At 37.5% G+C, this 17,954-nt stretch overlaps 3 protein-coding genes across 3 annotated transcripts; 1 reads left to right on the top strand and 2 right to left on the bottom strand.

Annotated features, from left to right (window-relative positions):
* Positions 1 to 4,730: 4,730 nt before the first annotated feature.
* LOC148570171 (uncharacterized) lies at positions 4,731 to 8,890 on the top strand. Its single transcript, XM_088506879.1, has 4 exons — positions 4,731 to 4,772; positions 4,877 to 6,199; positions 6,455 to 7,576; positions 8,492 to 8,890. The coding sequence occupies exons 1-4, from the start codon at positions 4,731 to 4,733 to the stop codon at positions 8,888 to 8,890; spliced, it is 2,886 nt and encodes a 961-aa protein (XP_088363005.1).
* Positions 8,891 to 9,529: 639 nt separating this feature from the next.
* LOC148570170 (uncharacterized) lies at positions 9,530 to 9,904 on the bottom strand. The gene has a single exon (XM_088508655.1). The coding sequence runs from the start codon at positions 9,902 to 9,904 to the stop codon at positions 9,530 to 9,532; it is 375 nt and encodes a 124-aa protein (XP_088364781.1).
* Positions 9,905 to 13,554: 3,650 nt separating this feature from the next.
* On the bottom strand, positions 13,555 to 17,863 carry SCY1 (SECY homolog 1). Its single transcript, XM_016333116.3, has 8 exons — positions 17,595 to 17,863; positions 16,840 to 16,997; positions 16,331 to 16,716; positions 15,844 to 16,143; positions 15,681 to 15,770; positions 15,469 to 15,592; positions 15,050 to 15,213; positions 13,555 to 14,057 (listed from the first exon to the last, which is right to left on the bottom strand). Exons 1-8 carry the CDS (start codon positions 17,753 to 17,755, stop codon positions 13,833 to 13,835), a joined length of 1,608 nt encoding a protein of 535 aa, XP_016188602.1. The 5' UTR covers positions 17,756 to 17,863; the 3' UTR covers positions 13,555 to 13,832.
* Between the last annotated feature and the right edge of the window lie 91 nt (positions 17,864 to 17,954).

Genomic DNA, 17,954 nt, shown 5'->3' with positions numbered 1-17,954 from the left:
AATAACTTTCCTTTGTATCCCATTTCGGACAGAGCAGAGAGTTGGGAAGAAGAGAAGAAGATCTGATGCATGCAAGAGGAAATGGGTTACCTTTAACCTAAACTTGATTTGGTTTGAACTTGTTGAAATGACTTCTGCCTTTCAAGCTTAATTTCTCTTTCTTGCTTCTTTGGTGTTTTGCTTAGGGAGGAACCTCTCTCTCTTTCTCTTTCTTACTTTTCTGAAGCTCTGATTTGACTATGACAAAAGAGAGGGGAACGTTGCTTTGGTTGGAGCAATATGGAGGGAATTGAAATTAATCTGGGTTTGGTTCGGGTATTCATTTGAGCAACCCATCTGACTTCTTTCTTTCTTTTTTCCTTGGGCTTCTATTTTGTTTTCAGCCCACCATTCCTTTCTGTTTGCTTTTCATTCCATTTGGGCTATAGAATTGGATTTGGCCTGCAACAATAAATAATTAGTAATATACAAATATAATTAATCAACACTAATTATTTATTTTGCTCAAAAATAGTGTTTGTCATCACTAATTAATTTAGTTAATTTCTTAACTCAACATCTCACATGCACCATACTGTGGAAGATCAATGTCGCTGTTAGTGTAGGTCGCCGGCAAAGCTCGTTGCACGCGTTCCCATTTTCTAGGACGAGGAAGAACAACCTGTGCATCACCGTTTCTCCGAAAAATGTTAGTAATGCAAGCATTCTACGTTTGAGTTCAATGTTATGTTTTGTTCTTCTCTTGGTTAGGGTATGCAGGCCATTGATTTTTGCTCTATTTGATGCTCAAATGGAGTGGGTGCAATGTGAAAATAGATAGTTTTAGTTATTGATCCTCTTCTGTTAGGGTTCATTTTTTTTAAAAGATTTGGTTATGATTAATGTTAACTGTGTTACAGAGAAGAAAGCACATCCAAGTTAGTGAAGTCTACCACTTCCAATTACATGTAGGTGCCTCTACCTCCACCTCCACTCACAAAGTTGGATAAGATGCTGCATAAAAAAAGAGCAACTCCGGTGTGGACCCAATGCAAGAAGCTAGTTCTGGGACAACGTCAAAATTGATAGAATTTATGAAATTTGTCTCCATCTCGGATTTCAAAGCACCAAGGAAGAAATAGAGATTAAATTATATTGTCTTTTATGGATGAATTGATAAATGTAATCCAAAGTTGTGTATTTTAAGGTTGTTTTGTGGCTATTTTGTGACAGAAGTTTGTGTCAGTGATTGTTTATATCTTTTGTCATGTCTTGTATAATGCTTTGTTTTGGAACCTTTTAAATAACCCTTTTATTTTGTGTATGTAAAGATGATAGACATTACTCTTGGTTTATCATGTGTTACAATGGTCATTGTTATGACTATGGTTGACCTATAAAATTAGATTCAAGGTTTATTATTATAATTTATTTTGCAATTTAGAAATTTGGTATATATATGACTAATTCATTAATGTTATTTGTAGATTTGTAATATACTTGATCAGTCTCTTATTTATCCTTACCATTTTACTATTACAAGTTTAGTCACAACTTTCAATTTATAAAATCATACATATTTGTAATATTCTCACTGAATTTGCAGGCTTAGTCACAACTTACAATTTACAGAATAGATTTGTATTGAAAAAATATAATTGTAGTGACATTAATTCAATTTCATTCATCACTTTTTTACACCTAAGTCATAGCCAATGATTACAACTACAAACAAAACAAGAGAAAAACTCAAAATACTATTGCATACTTTTAAAATCCTAATTTCAGCTTCTATTGCACTAATCTTTCAACTCACATTTATCTTCCAATACTCAATGCTATTTTTATTTTCATGTCTCACAGTCATGTCTTCTTCTTCCTCGCTATTTGCCCACACAAAAAGTCCACACCATATCTTTTCAGAAGTTTGGAACAACAAGAACCACAAAATAAATTATGCATGTATTGCAAAAAGAAGATATAAATTCAAGAAGGAAGCAATTCAAGAACTTACATTATAGTTTGGACATCCAAAAAATGATCTCTCTGGATTTGCTTATGTTCCAGACCAACGAAGAACATGACGCATCCCACAACCACACCAATGTGGAACCTTTCCAGCTCTAACTCGATTTGAATTCCTTCCCAAACTTCTATGTGAATGAGACCTGTTGCAACTTCTGGAACCTTGACTAGTACTCCTCATCATCTTCTTCAACACCCAAACAACGATATCAATTTGAGAAATTGGCACTTGTTAGGGTTTTATATTCATTAAAAGGGACTAAATTGAGTCTAAAAAATTTTTTTCATGTCAGTAAAATGTTATTAGACCACGTAATGGGTCTACGTGTCACTTAACATTTTAGGTAAGCATGTTGTTAAGAGAGATTAATAGAAGGACTAATGTGAGTCACTTATTAAAAATTGAGAATTTAAACTGAGTCAATTAAAATTTCAAAGACCAAATTAAATCTGTTCTCAAATTTTAGGGATCATTTTGAATATTAACTTTTTTAATGTTAAAAATTTGATGTTATTTGGAATTAGTGTTTTGTCTTTTGTGCATTTATGATATGGTGTTTTTTCATGTTGATGTTTCTTTGAGATTTTATGTCTATTTGTCTATGGAGTAGAGTTTTTGTTTTGGCTTTAGGTAATAAATAAGGTAAATCTTGATTTTGGTTGTTGTTGATGATTAACGATATAAAAATATAATAGTACAAAAAAAATTATTATTAAATTAATTACTATGTATTTATATATAAATATATATTTATATTATTTTTAATATATATTTTATATTTTAATATGTATATTATATGAATAGTTGATTTGGTAGTTAATTTTTAGTATATATATAATGCGATTGTTATCGATAACTAACAATTTGATTGAATTGAAAAGAATAACTCTGACCAACTTTTTATATTCTAATTGGTTGACCGTTAGGATCTTCCAAATTGAATTAACAAACTCTAATAGGCTTTTCATATTTTAATGGTTAATTTATTTGGACAAATTAATCCAATTATGTTAATATTCTTTATGGTTGATGTCTTGATGATCAAGGGATTGAGTTTTGGATAGAATTAATTAGGTTAGTATAACTCCAACTACCTTTTCGAAATTAGTGGTTAACTGGTTGAGACATTACTAATATAGTTAACAAATGCCAATAGATTTTTTAAGTTGGAAAAAAATCATTTAAAATGAGAAAATTGGTAAAACAGTAAATAATGTTTTAATTGTTTTTAAATTTTTTTATTACTTGTAAATTTCATTATTTTGATTTAAGAATTATCAAAGTATTATTTTATTATTTTACAAATTTTTTTATTTTAGAGGAGTTTGATCCTTCATGTTCTAATTTGGACGATTCAACTTATCTTACTCACATAACTTAGACGACAATGATGGATAATTCTAAGTAGTATTTTATGTCGGAATTCTTTTATTACTTTTTGATATGGTCGTCATAAACGAGCTATAACTCGGCATGGTCCGTTATAACTCTTCCATTCATGAGCCATAATTCGGTCAGATAAATGCTCCGTCATAACCGACGACAAAACGGTAACACAATCAAGGGACGTTACCTATCTTTTTGTAACCGACTTTAAATACTAAAGACGTAACAGCCGAGCAGTCTACCATATAAAAGCCAGGTAAAGTATTTTCTTTGGTAAGTAAGATATAGCACAATATACTGACTTAAGTTTCGGAGTGCCTTTGCAGGTATACTCCCCCCCTCATTTGTTCGCGCTATTCACGTCACACCAGAAAGAAAAGCTCGGAATTCAAGGATCGGACGATCAGCCTCAAAGCGCATAAGCTTGGTTGATACCTCTATTTCGCAAGTAAGAACAATTGGCGCCCACCGTGGGGCCGAGGAAATCAAATTTTTCTTTTGGTCCCGTTACCGTTGCTTACGCCCATGGCTGACGTAACACCTCCTTCACTATCCGAACTTATGCGGATGATAGCTGAGCTACAACAAGCCAATCAACGGATGGCCGATGAAAATCAAATAATGGCTGCTCAAATCGCCGAGTTGAATCATGTTCGGATAGAACATGACGAGACTCATCATCAGCAACCAGAAGATAATGAACATCATTCTCAACCATCACACGTCTCGGAGACTATCCGAGCCAACGAAGTTCAACCTGAAGATGACAAGGGAGAGTCTGACGAACTTATGGGACCCTTCACAGAAGAAGTGATGAACTTCGAATTAGCAAAGAGATTCACCTTGCCACTAACCCTCACACCTTATGATGGGCTCGGAGACCCAAAGAATTTTCTCAAAAAGTTCCGATCAATAATGATCGTCAACGGCGCATCAGATATTGTTTTATGCCGCTGTTTTCCAAATTATTTAGACAGTCCTGCACTTGATTGCTTGTGTGCTTTGCCTGCAGGTTCTATCTCGCAATTTCAGCAACTAGCCAAGATATTTGAAGATCACTTCGCCGGATCAGCAATATACCTGCATGATTCTGACTATCTGAATACAATCAAGCAAGGACAAAACGAAAGTTTGAAGGACTATATGACCCGCTTCACAAAAGTTGCCATCAGCATACCCGACCTCCATCCCGAAGTCCATTTGCACGCAATCAAGAGCGGCCTCCGACCTGGGAAGTTCTAGGAAATAATTGCGGTAGCCAAGCCCAAAACCCTTGCCGAGTTCCGGGAGAAAGCCAAAGGCCAAATCGATATCGAGGAGCTCAGACAAGCTCGGAAATATGACAAACCGAACTACAGAGACGATGACAGAACTCCGAACAGTAAGAAAAGTTTTAAACTAATACCTCGCTTTGATTCTTACACGCATTTTAACACTAAACGAGAGGACATCATCAAATAAATTCTAAATTCAAAACTCATTAAGCCACCAAGAAAGGCCGGCACTTACCAAGACACTAAGAACGTAGACAAATCTAAATATTGTGCCTTCCACCAGAAGCACGGCCACACCACTGATGACTGTGTGGTAGCAAAGGATCTTTTAGAATGTTTAGCTCGGCAAGGTCACCTCGATAAGTACATCGGTGGTCACATTCAAAAATGTTCCACACCTTCAAGGAACGAGGATTCATCAGAACAACAGCACCGAGGAAAAGAAAAGACAACACCAAATCAATATGAAAAGCCCCGAGGTATAATCAATTGTATTTCAGGTGGATACGCCGGCGGAGGATCATCAAGCTTGGCAAGAAAGCGATCATACCGAGCTATATGCTCGGTAGATGGGTCCCATCCTGAAGCAACTCTCACAACACAACTCCCCCAAGTGACATTCACACATGCCGACTTTAATTCAAACATAAACAACTTGGACGACCCTGTAGTCATCACCCTTCAATTGGGCGATCTATTGGTAAGGAAAGTACTTCTGGATCCAGGAAGCAGCGCCGACGTTCTATTTTACACAACATTCCAAAAAATGAAGCTCAGCGACAACGCACTCCAGCAAACAGGTGGAGACCTCGTGGGGTTCTCGGGTGAGCGAGTACCAATATTGGGGTCAGTGTGGTTACAAACCACGCTGGGTGAGCATCCTCTTTCCAAAACATGTGATATTCAATATTTAGTTGTTGATTGCTTTAGCCCATACAACCTTATACTAGGCCGACCTTTTTTGAATAAGTTCGGCGCCATTGTATCTACAGTTCACCTGTGTGTCAAGTTCCCTTCGCAGCATAACCAGGTTGTAACAATCCATGGAGATCATAAAGAGGCGCGCCAATGCTACAACATCAGCATGAAGCTACCAACCCGTTTCAAACAACAAGTCAACAACATACACCATGCAGCAAACAACTCGGCATTAGCCGACCTTGACCCGCGAGCCGACTTTCTGGAACGACCTACACCATCCGGAGACTTACAGAAAGTATATTTTCATAATAATCCTAACAAATTTACTTATGTAGGTACATCCCTAGACGATGCTGAACTAAAAGCCATTACCACCTTTTTACAAACACAAGCCGACCTCTTCGCATGGACACCTTGCGACATGTCCGGCATCGATCCACAGATAATTAGCCACAAATTAGTAATAAACTCATCTGCACGACCAGTACAACAGAAGAAACGGAACCTCGGCGAAGACAAGAAAAAAGCATCATTAGAAGAAACTCAAAAGCTGATCAATGCAGAGTTCATCAAGGAAATCAGATTTACTACCTGGCTAGCAAATGTGGTAATGGTAAGGAAACAAAACGGTAAGTGGCGCATGTGCGTCGACTTTACTGATTTAAACAAAGCCTGCCCGAAAGACTCTTACCCTTTACCATCCATAGATTCTTTGGTAGATAACGCTTCTGGTTATGCTACCTTGAGTTTCATGGATGCTTATTGGGGTTATAATCAAATCCTCATGCATCCCTCTGATCAAAATAAAATGGCATTTATCACTGAATTCGGTAACTACTGCTATAAAGTTATGCCCTTTGGATTAAAGAATGCAGGAGCAACCTACCAGCGACTTATGGACAAAGTCTTCACAAAAAAAATTGGCAGAAACATCGAAGTGTATGTCGACGACATGGTCGCCAAGACACAGCTCGAAAAAAACCATATTGACGACTTATCAGAGATTTTCGAGCAAATTCGCAACTACAACATGCGTCTAAACCCAGAAAAGTGTGCCTTCGCAGTTCAGGGAGATAAATTCTTAGGTTTTTTACTGACAAACAGGGGTATTGAGGCGAATCCAGACAAATACCGAGCAGTTCTGGAAATGACAAGCCCAAAAACCGTAAAGGAAGTCCAACGCCTCACCGGAAGACTCGCTGCACTATCCAGATTTGTTCCATGCTTAGCTTCAAAATCCACTCCTTTTTTCCAAACGATAAAAAAGAAAAACAAATTTCACTGGAACGACGATTGCGAGAGAGCTTTTCAAACACTAAAAACTATTCTCTCCCAACCGCCGATCTTACAGAAACCCCATCAAGGGGAAGACTTATTCCTGTATTTATCAGTGACTGATTGGGCTATAAGCTTTGCTCTTGTTACAGAAAGGGACAAAACTCAACATCCAGTATACTTTGTCAACAAAACTCTTCAACACGCCGAGCTCAATTACCCGAGAATTGAAAACCTGGCTTTAGCACTAGTTTTCTCAGCAAGAAGACTCCGACCTTACTTCCAAAGTCATGTTGTCCATGTGAAGACCGATCACCCATTACGCCAAGTGTTACATAAACCAGAAATCGCCGGAAGACTTATTAAATGGTCAATAGAATTGTCAGAATTCGACATAACGTACCAATCAAGAGGGCCGATTAAGTCCCAATTTTTAGCAGACTTCATTGCAGAACTAACTATCCCTTCAGAAGACGATCATACAAAACAATGGAGCTTATACGTCGATGGCTCATCTAACACCGAGGGCTGTGGCGCCGGAATACGTCTACAGTCCGACGATGGCTTTATTCTAGAACATTCATTGCACCTATCCTTCAAAGCTAGCAACAATCAATCCGAATATGAGGCCCTCGTTGCAGGACTCCGCCTTTGCTTGGACCTCCGCATTTCAACTCTAAAGGTATACTGTGACTACTTATTGGTCGTAAAACAGGTAAGCGACCACTTCCAAGTAAGGGATCCTCTCCTTTCTAAATATTTATTATTAGTAAAAGATTTGATCTCAAAGTTTTCAAATTTTGAAATTCAACACATCCCACGAGAACAAAACCAAAGAGCCGATATCTTATCTAAACTCGGCAGCACACAATCCGACTTATCCACACTGCACCAATCCACTATTACATCACCAAGTGTAAGTCTAACTGATGTACTAAGTGTCACACAGGAACAGGGTTGGCAGGACGATTACATACAATATCTAAAAACAGGTCAAATACCAAATAAGGTCGGCAGCACAAAAAGATTCCGAAGACAAGCATCGTTCTTCACATTGATCAACGAAACCTTATACCGCCGAGGATATACTCGGCCGCTACTAAAATGTCTCAACAAAGATGAAGCCGACCTAGCCCTGTCGGAAGCACATGAGGGCATTTGCGGAACACATACAGGAGCTCGGAGCCTAGCCTCAAAAATACTCCGCGCAGGTTTCTTTTGGCCAACCTTATAACATGATAGAAAGACTAAAGTTTAGACTTGTGAAAACTGTCAGAAACATGCACCACTCATACATCTCCCTGCCGAACAACTACATTATTCCGACGTAAGTTGGCCTTTCTATCAATGGGGGCTAGACATCCTTGGTCCATTCCCAACGGCACCGGGGCAGGTAAAATTTTTATTGGTTTCAATTTATTATTTCTCAAAGTGGTTGGAAGCCCAACCTTTAGCCAGAATCACATCACAACAGATAATTTCCTTTACTTGGAAGAATATTGTTTGCCGCTTCGACATTCCCCATCATATCATCACTGACAATGGTCGCCAGTTTGTCGACCATAAATTTCAATCCTTTTTGCAGAACCTTAAGGTCAAACAAAATTTTTCTTCCGTTGAACATCCTCAGACAAACGGGCTAGCAGAAGCAGCGAACAAGATCATACTACATGCCTTAAAGAAAAAGTTAGATGATGCCAAAGGACTTTGGGCCGAACTAATACCAAAAATCCTTTGGGGTTACACAACACCTCAGTCATCAACAAAGGAGACACCATTTCGCCTAGTATATGGCTCTGAAGCTATGATACCCTTAGAAGTCTCACATAGCTCGGTCCGAACTCAACTCGGCAATCAGGATGAAGCCCGGCGAGCCGAGCTAGATCTCATCGAAGAAATAAGGGAAACAGCCACACTGCAACAACGCGTGGCTCAGCAAGTAATCGCCCGACGACATAACAAATCGGTCAGAAACCAATCATTCCAAATTGGCGACTTAGTTCTTCGAAAGACAAAAACAGCGCGCTGACCTCCATCCCATGGAAAGCTCGCAGCAAACTGGGATGGTCCCTACCGAGTTATAGAAGTCCTCGGCAACGGAGCATATAGACTAGCATCCATGAATGGTACAATACTACCTAACACCTGGAACATTTCCTCATTAAAGAAGTTTTACAGTTAAACATCAGGGACAGGCTTGTACTCTTTTTCCTACTACCAAGATTTTTCCCAATGGGTTTTGCTTGGAGAGGTTTTAACGAGGCTAGCCTACCTGAACATTTGTAATCAAAGGACTACCAATTCTATTATATGTAATGAATCTATCTCATTTTATACAAACTGTGTCACATTATCATGTTTGCTTTTACAATCAACAAGGCTTGGCACGATTTCATCTATGATCAAACCTCAAAATGACAAACATCTTCGTCTAACATTCGAACCAAGCATATTCGGCAAACACTACATGGAATGCTCTTAACTGAATTCCTATCAATCGTACAAAACGCCGATCAAACAACTCAGTACAAATCGAAAACGAATATAGATAAGATCAAACAAACTCTATTAATGACCTCCAAAATAGTTATTGTCAATAATGTATCATAAATTACATTATCCATCAAAACATAAAAACATTTTACCAAAACAAAACTACATTAAAATACTAAATATTCTCTGCCTCATCTTCGGCAACATCATCATCCTCAACCATCTTCCCATCTCGGACGATCTTACCAGGATCCAACTCCGAAAAATCGACACCTGGAGCAATAAACTTCGCCTGTAAGGCCGCCCTTTCAAAACCCTCTACAAACGAATCCAAAATTTCATCACTCTTCTTCTTCTCCATCTCCTTCAGCCGAGCAGTAACATCAATCAGCCGAGTTTCCATGCTTGCCAAATCAGCTTCCTTTTTCTTCAATTCCTCAACGTCCTTAACATAGCTATCCTTAGTCTCCTTCAGCGACTTTTCAGTATCAGCCAACTTACTCTGCAGCTCAGAAACAACATTCTTGCTCTTACTTAATTCTTCTTTCATCACCAGAAATTCATCCTTTTCCTCTACCACTTTCTTATGCCTCAACTCCTAACTTCGCCCCAAGCTGGCCAACCTCAACCCAACAACCTGCAAAACATAACAACAACAAGGAAAGCAAAAATACATAAAACCCCCCTAACCAGGATAAAACCTAAACCAAAGGGAAGACCTTACCTGCATATATTGCCCAATAGCTACTTCACCAACCTCTTTTGCAAGAGAAACATCAGCCTCAGATTGACAATGTTCGTCTACAACAGCCATGTAAGGATACTCCTTTCCCCACACAGAAACACCCTCACTAAGCTCGGACATCTCATGAAGTTTTTTCTGATTCCCAACAAAAGCCCAAATATCCTCCAGAGACACTCTTTCTTCCTTCCCACTAGACTCATCGGACAAATCCACCACCCCGACTTCCTTTTTCTCGCAATTACCTTTCTACGCCCCTGACGAGGCTGAACAACCTCCCCAGGCGTTGCCACTTTCTCACGGTTCAACGATGAAACCTCCTTTTCCAAATTCTTACTTTTAAAGCGTGACCTCAAAGAAGCAGCCGAGACCCCAGGGTACTTCCCACCTGCAATACAAACACAAGAACACATCAGAAACCCATACAAAGTCAATACAAAAATAACAAATATCCCAAACTCACCCAGGTAATTTATCACTGCCTCCTTATCATCTTCCTATTTGAGTAACTCATACATAGATATAAGATCCTTACGGTCAATACCCTCAACCAAAAACTCAATCAAACACACATTCCTTGGCGAAATGACTTCAGGACCGAGTATATTTTGCGGTTCCGAACACCACCACAAAGGAAACTTCTCGGCCAGATTCTCATCAACATAAAAAGGAAAATCGTTTTCTACACTCCTAACCTTAAGATACATTTCTTTAAAATCCTTGAACGAGGATTTATACAACCTAAAAATAGCGAAGCCAGGGGTGCTATTGAAATTTATCTAACCCCCTTTCCACACCCCCTTTGCTTGAAATAAAGAAAAGAACAAATCAACCGTAGGCGTCTCCTCAAGATATTCCATCAAAACCTTAAAGGAACGCAGAAACGCCCAGCCATTAGGATGAAGCTGAGACGCAGCACAGTTCAACTATTTTAGAACTTGGCACTCAAACTCTGTAAATGGCAATTTCACCCTCAACTCCTCAAGCACACAGCTGTGCATGTAGAAGAACTCGAAACCCAGCCCTTGATGATACACCCTATCATCGTTACTACATGAAAGCAACTCAATCTGAACCCCAGAACCAGCCCTAACGACTCTTGCTAAGTTCACCTCCTTCACCGCAGATTCATCACGAAACAGAGAGATTCGAGATTTCACATCCTCACCAACCCAGTCATAAGACCAATCAATCTCACCTTTTTTATCTTTCTCCAACCCCATTAGAACACAACAAGAACAGCAGAAGGGAACAAGAACAGAATAAGAGAAAAGAGAAAGAGAAAATAATTCAGAAGCAAAGAGACAAAGTGAACATACCTCTTTTGCTCATTCTGTTACCAAAATTGAAAAACCCAAGCACCAAAAGAAACTAGAGTTAACTTCTAGCAGTAACCCAACAAACAGTTCGAATACTGAAACTGTTTCCCATTAAAATCTAAAACCACAAACTACATTGGAAAGGCAACAAGCCTTTAATGCTCCCATTAAACTCTCTCTCTCCTCCCCAAAACAACGCCACGACTCCCCACGTCATATCAAACAATACTTTTTTAATGAAGTACGTTGAACTGGGGGCTCACTCAATAACCTATCCAACCGAGTTATAACTCCTCAAAGAAGCTCAACCTGCTTCATTAAAAACTCTCCACAGGCCAAGCTTGGGGGCTATGATATGGTCGTCATAAACGAGCTATAACTCGGTATGGTCCGTTATAGCTCCTCCATTCATGAGCCATAACTCGGTCAGATAAATGCTCCGTCATAACCGACGACAAAACGGTAACACAATCAAGGAACGTTACCTATCTTTTTGTAACCGACTTTAAATACTAAAGACGTAACAGCCGAGCAGTCTACCATATAAAAGTCAGGTAAAGTATTTTCTTCTGTAAGTAAGATATAGCACAATATACTGACTTAAGCTTCGGAGTGCCTTTGCAGGTATACTCTCCCCCCTCATTTGTTCGCGCTATTCACGTCACACCAGAAAGAAAAGCTCGGAATTCAAGGATCGGACGATCAGCCTCAAAGCGCATAAGCTCGGTTGATACCTCTATTTCGCAAGCAAGAACACTTTTGAATTTCATCTCTTAAATTGCTAGTCTAATTTCATGTTTATCATTTCAATCCCCACTTATTTATAATCACTTGAGATATTTCTCAACACGACTTGGGTACGTAACTCTCAATTTTGGTCTTAAAGGTTTAGAACACCTTTCAAAATTTTATTTGGATTTGCTCATTTGCATAAAATTGACTTAATAAGAAATAATATACAAACACAAACACAAAAAGTGGGCAACAATATACAATGCATGCTTACAAAACTTAAAGTCCGAGTCTACTGTCTTAATTGGGCCAGGCCCAATTAACACAATTGCCTAAAGCAAACAACTTGCGAGATTGCTCAGGTCACGGGCCATTATGAACATCCATTGGCCATATTTATCAAGTGTGACAAATGCTCGTACATTTTACTATCAATAAAGTTAGGTGTCGAAGTCCAAAAAACAAGAGTTAGGCATCCAAACGTTTTTTAAATCAAGTTTTCAATCAAGTCATCGCGTATTTCTTCTCGTTCATAAGTATGTACGCAGGGACTGCTTCATTATTTTCTTCTTCTATGCGCTTTTTTTAAGGTCGTTTTCATCGTTGTCGTCATTGCCATTATCGTCATCGTCACTGCAACCACTTTTTTTTTGTTTAATTTTTTCTCTTTTTTCTCCCTCCTCATCATCCTTTATTATCATCATCGTCGTCCTTGTCGTCTTCGTCTCCTATATATGTTTAAAAAAATAGAACAGAAATTTTGACACCACGTAAATTTTGGTATACAGCACAATTTTTAGTATGCATCATAAGTTTTTAAAGGACTATATGCTTAAAATATTGATATTCAACCAACAAAAAATATACAGTACAAAAATTTGAGTGCATAACGTAAAAGAATTTGGTGTAGAATACAAAAATTTTGGTACTCAGCATAAAAATTCTTGAAGAACCACATGCCTAAAACATTAACAACTAACCAATAAAATATGCAGTGTACAACAGAAAAATATTGGCATACAACACATAAATTTTTTAAAGACCACATAGTCAGAACATTAACTCAATTAATAATATATTCGCAACAAAAATTTGTGTTGTGCAAAACTTTTTGTATTATATACAAATATTTGTGTTATGTATGAAATTTTTATACTATATTAATAAATTTGTGTTATGTACAAAATTTTTGTGCTATATCAATAACTTTTTGTAATCTAACAAAAATGTCTGTGTCACAAAAAGTGTGGAAAAAGAGAAATGATGTATGTGCGATTTTATTTTTCATTAGACTTCTGCCAATTTGACTGAACTTTGTTACAAAAACACTTGTGCATCTAGAATCACCATTTTACTATCTCAAGCGACTAAAATTAAAAAGTTAGTAAATTAGTATGATAGTTGATAGATAAGAAATATTTGATATTTTGATATACCCTCGGATCTACATTGATAAATTACAACATACTTCATTCACCTTGACTTCCCAAGGAGGGTATTAGATGCTTCCAATAGAGTAGGTAAACATGGTAAATTCATCTCCCTTTTGTTAAAAGAGCATCAAGACCATTTTATGCATTCCCCATTGTAAACAACCTCTATGTATTCTGAAGCTACATTTTGACCAGCCAAAAAGTAAAACAATTTCTGCTTAGATTGGATAAACAACCAAAATCCTCTCATGGTCAGTACTTGTCGAAATCATAGAATTCTATGTTCTTGTACTTCTGAGATATGATCTCAGCTTGAACTTTTCTAGCCGTATCTGTTGCGCAACCAACAAGAATAAGAATCGACGTTCCTGCAAATCCCCTGAATGCAGTCAAGTGTGTTGTCTGCTCAACAACTGCTGGACCAGCAGCCAAAATAGCCAGAAACGTTGAACCCAGAACTGATATTCGACTAAGAACCTGCATTGTAAAGTAGTTAGTGGAATGTACATGGCACTTGAACAGTGGTTTGAAACGTAGGGACATCAATACTGATTACAAGAATCATCGCCACCTTTTTTATTTTTTTGGGTATCAATATGTACCTACATATATCACATTACTGCATATACATATAAAACTTGTAACATGTATATAATTAATTGGAAGAATAAAAGCTGCTCAAGTGGTAGCAGAACGTGGATGAAATGTTAGTATCCCCTGTTTGGGTCCAAGGAATTTTATAGTGCAATCATAGGACTTCCCAATAATTCAAAAAAAAAAAAGAAAAACAGAAAGGAAAAATCACTAGAATTTACTCAATTTAGAGATAATAATAGTACAGTTAACAAACCCAATTTTTAGGCATAGAAGATTAGAATCTTTGACAAAAGGAAACAATCAATTCCCCTTGGCGGAAAAAGATATCTATAATTGATATATGAAGTTATCTTATCAAATCTTAACACAATCTCAAGAGAAATAAATTGTTAGAACTTAAAAGGTTACCAAAAGACTTTCCCTTTGGTTCCAAAAAGAAAATAGTATCGTCAGCAATTGGATATGGTTAAAGATATGGAGGCAGATGATCTTCTTGTGTCAAAAGTCAATGAACTATGAATCAGGATCTAGGTTTACTACTAACAATAAATGCAAAAAGAGGAGGATGAAAGGCATCTTGAAACTGTAATTTCTCTATCACATCCCAAACCTTTCTTAATACTTTATCCAAACCATTCCAACTGATTCAAAAATAAGGTTTCTTGAAATCTAATTTTGAAAACAAGATCACCTTTTCCTTGGGATCTCAAATCACCTCATTAGTAAACTTTAGGTCTCACTAACTTTACGTTGGATTAATCAGCATAAATTGATATTCAAGTGTATAATTCTATACAATATTGTTAAAATAAAAAGATGATGTAATCAATAAGGTAGTCAATGAAAGTAAAAATAGAGAAGGAAAAATTTACTGTTTTGATAAATGCAGCTGTACTTCTGCCAGGTCTGACAAGTGGAATTGAAGCACCTTGTCGTTTCAATTGCTCACTCACATCATCAGGATCCAATTGTAGGAAGGTGTAATAGTAATTGAAGAAGGCAATCAAAAGTATGTTAAATAGAACATAGAAGGAGCCTGCAATAGAAAGTCCAGTTATAACGTACGAATCAATATCTGAGACAAAACAAGGGTAGCACAACATGATAAGCTTCCACTTTACCAATGCATGACAAAAATACCCAGATCTCTTCCGACATTCGTACAAACAGTTATCTAAAAGCAGTTTCATAATGCAAGAAATGCGAGCATTTAGTAGTCGAATATACAGGATCCGACATTTCAAGTCTAAATAAGATGCTACATAAATCCAGTTATAAATGAACAGCATACCCCCTGGGTTCAAAGCTACTGCAGTTTGCTTCAATGCATTCAAACCAGTGAAGCGTGCTAAAGTACCGGGAAGAGCTAATGATGATGTAGAGAATATGATGGGCATTACCCCAGAACTATTTACCTGTCAATGTGCACATCTATATTCTTAAATGTTGAATTTTAGGAAAAGTTAAATAAATTATAAAAAAGATCTGGTGAAAAGGAGAGACCTTAAAGGGTAAGTAGGCAGATTTTTCAAGTCCTCTGGTTTTGCTAGTGAATCTTGAAGCATAGTTAAGAGGAATTTTTCTCTCTGCTTCCTGAAAGCCGTTGGTAGGATCAATATTCCGTGCACAAGATACATCTTTGTTTAACAGTTGAAATGAGTCATACCTGAACATAGACAATACCAACTACCAACAAAAAGAAGGACACAATGATGGTAGCAAGTCCAATATAATTAGCATCGTTAAATGCCTGTGCAATTGTTCGACCAAAAGAAGCTGGCAAGTAGGAGATAATGTTTGTAAATATCAAAAGAGAGGTGCCATTGCCGAGTTTTAGATCTGTGATTCGTTCACCGATGTATGTTGTAAACACAGAGCCAAGAGTCAACAAGATAATAGATGAAAGAACCCACTCGGAACTAAAGTCATTCACATAAAGACGTAAAAAGAGGACTTGGCCAATTGCCTGAAATGAAAAAACAGGAGTGATGATTATAACAACTTCATCAGATAAGTAGACATTTTAAAATTTTAAAAAGAGAGTAATTTAAGTTAGAATAAAGAAGATATGAGTTTTAAAAAGATGAGAATTTTAAATCTAAACATGAGTCAAGAGAAAATGCAGTGTTCACATAGATCACAAATTTCCTGACCTGTACAATTGCAAATCCAACTGAGGCATATCGAGTGTATTGAAGAACTTTCTTTCTTCCAGCCTCACCTTCTCTTTTCTGAAGATCTTGCAACTTTGGATATACCTGTGCAAGAAGCTGGAAAACAATTTGTGCATTGATGAAGGGAACAATACCAAGGGAACATATCCCAAGCCTACCAATACCGCCTCCAGAAAACGAGTCCAGAGTGCTTAATAAACTATTCTGATCTAAATTTCCAACAAAAGCCTCCCTATTAACCCCACCTAGAGGAATATACACACCAAGACGTGACAAGGCAAGAAACCCTAAAAGCTTGAGAAACTTTCCTGGCAATGGACCTTTAAAGAAGTCTCCAAAATCAATTGAACTATCCTCTATAGCAGCTGCAAATACGAAGATAAATAATCACTTCTACATAACATCAAGTTCATCAAATGATCAAGTCAGGAATTTTTATCCAAAAACACAAATTTAAAAAATGTATATTATGAAGTCAAGAACTAAACCTGCTATTCCTCGGGAAGAATTAGGCTTTTCCTTGTCTGTACTTGAAGCACTCTCAAAAGTTTGCGAAAACAAGGAGACTACTTTCTCCCAAGTAGAATTTAACCAGGAAGATAAATCCGGGTTAATACCCAAGGGATCGAAATTCGCTGCATCATAGCTGCGTAAAGTCAAAAGCAGCATGTGGTTAACAATCAGAAGTCATTGAACATATTACAAATAGAGTAGCTTGTGATCCCAGGGCACTTTCCCCAGTTCACCAAGGGATGATTTGCCAAAAATTAAGTGACGAAGTTATAAGTTAACTGTAATTCTTTTACATTTAGTCGGGTTCATTACAAGTCTTACAAAGAATCCATCATGCTATGTATACGCTCAAAATCAACCGCCAAATCAGCTAATATATGTTACAATACAAAATACACCTTGAGAATGGATTAAACAGCAGATGTATTTATATTCAAAAGCCAATTTGGTGGCTGATTCTTGGTGTGCATATCGCATTATAAACAAAGATTTGCAACGGAACACACCCCCAATACAGCACAATTGATTTCAAACACTATTTTTCGGCCTTATGCAAAACATTAACACAAACTGTAAAGACCTAAACCAAATTAGTGTGCTGCAAGTATTTCTGAATCAGTGATACATTAACTGGTAGATTGCATTACAACAGTGAAAAGTAAAACTAGCAAAGGACAGAGCCCACTTTGGAAGAGGAACCAATGAAAGAACAGGTTTTGGCATCATTTACCAGGTGGAGACATGTCTGGGATTCCATGTGAGGGTAGTGTTGGGTGTCCTCTGGACAGAAAAACTCGCTCGGAAAATTGAATATTTGAGTTTTGTGCTGAAACGACGGTGCCAAGAACAGAGTGGAGAAGAAAAGGAAGCATCCCTGACCGTTATCAACATTATTATCCACAAACTAACTTGTGTTCGCTGTCGAATAATACCAGCCTCACAACAAAATGTGGGAACTGTTGGGCTTTCTCCTTTTTGTGACGAAACAAAACTACGCTATTACGCTAGTGATCTTAGTTATAGCTGCTGAACTCAATACCCGAAAAAAAAAAAAAGAGGTAATGACCAATTCGGTACCCGAAAGATTCAA

This window comes from Arachis ipaensis, chromosome B3, assembly GCF_059453495.1.
Source record: "Arachis ipaensis isolate K30076 ecotype BB chromosome B3, ASM5945349v1, whole genome shotgun sequence".
NCBI lineage: Eukaryota > Viridiplantae > Streptophyta > Magnoliopsida > Fabales > Fabaceae > Arachis > Arachis ipaensis.
The sequence above is the reverse complement of the archived record's forward strand: the minus strand, read 5'-3'. Positions and strand labels throughout refer to the sequence as shown.

Excerpts from the sequence above, each read along its gene's own strand:
- LOC148570171 (XM_088506879.1), top strand. The coding sequence starts at position 4,731 with ATGACAAACCGAACTACAGAGACGATGACAGAACTCCGAACA. Across the intron at positions 6,200-6,454 it reads GGCTAGCAAATGTGGTAATG|AATGCAGGAGCAACCTACCA; the intron begins GTAAGGAAACAA and ends TTTGGATTAAAG. Across the intron at positions 7,577-8,491 it reads ACTTATTGGTCGTAAAACAG|ACAAACGGGCTAGCAGAAGC; the intron begins GTAAGCGACCAC and ends GAACATCCTCAG.
- LOC148570170 (XM_088508655.1), bottom strand. The coding sequence starts at position 9,904 with ATGAAAGAAGAATTAAGTAAGAGCAAGAATGTTGTTTCTGAGCTGCAG.
- SCY1 (XM_016333116.3), bottom strand. The coding sequence starts at position 17,755 with ATGTTGATAACGGTCAGGGATGCTTCCTTTTCTTCTCCACTCTGTTCT. Across the intron at positions 15,593-15,680 it reads CTGCCTACTTACCCTTTAAG|GTAAATAGTTCTGGGGTAAT; the intron begins GTCTCTCCTTTT and ends GCACATTGACAG. Across the intron at positions 14,058-15,049 it reads CAGCTGCATTTATCAAAACA|GTTCTTAGTCGAATATCAGT; the intron begins GTAAATTTTTCC and ends TTTACAATGCAG.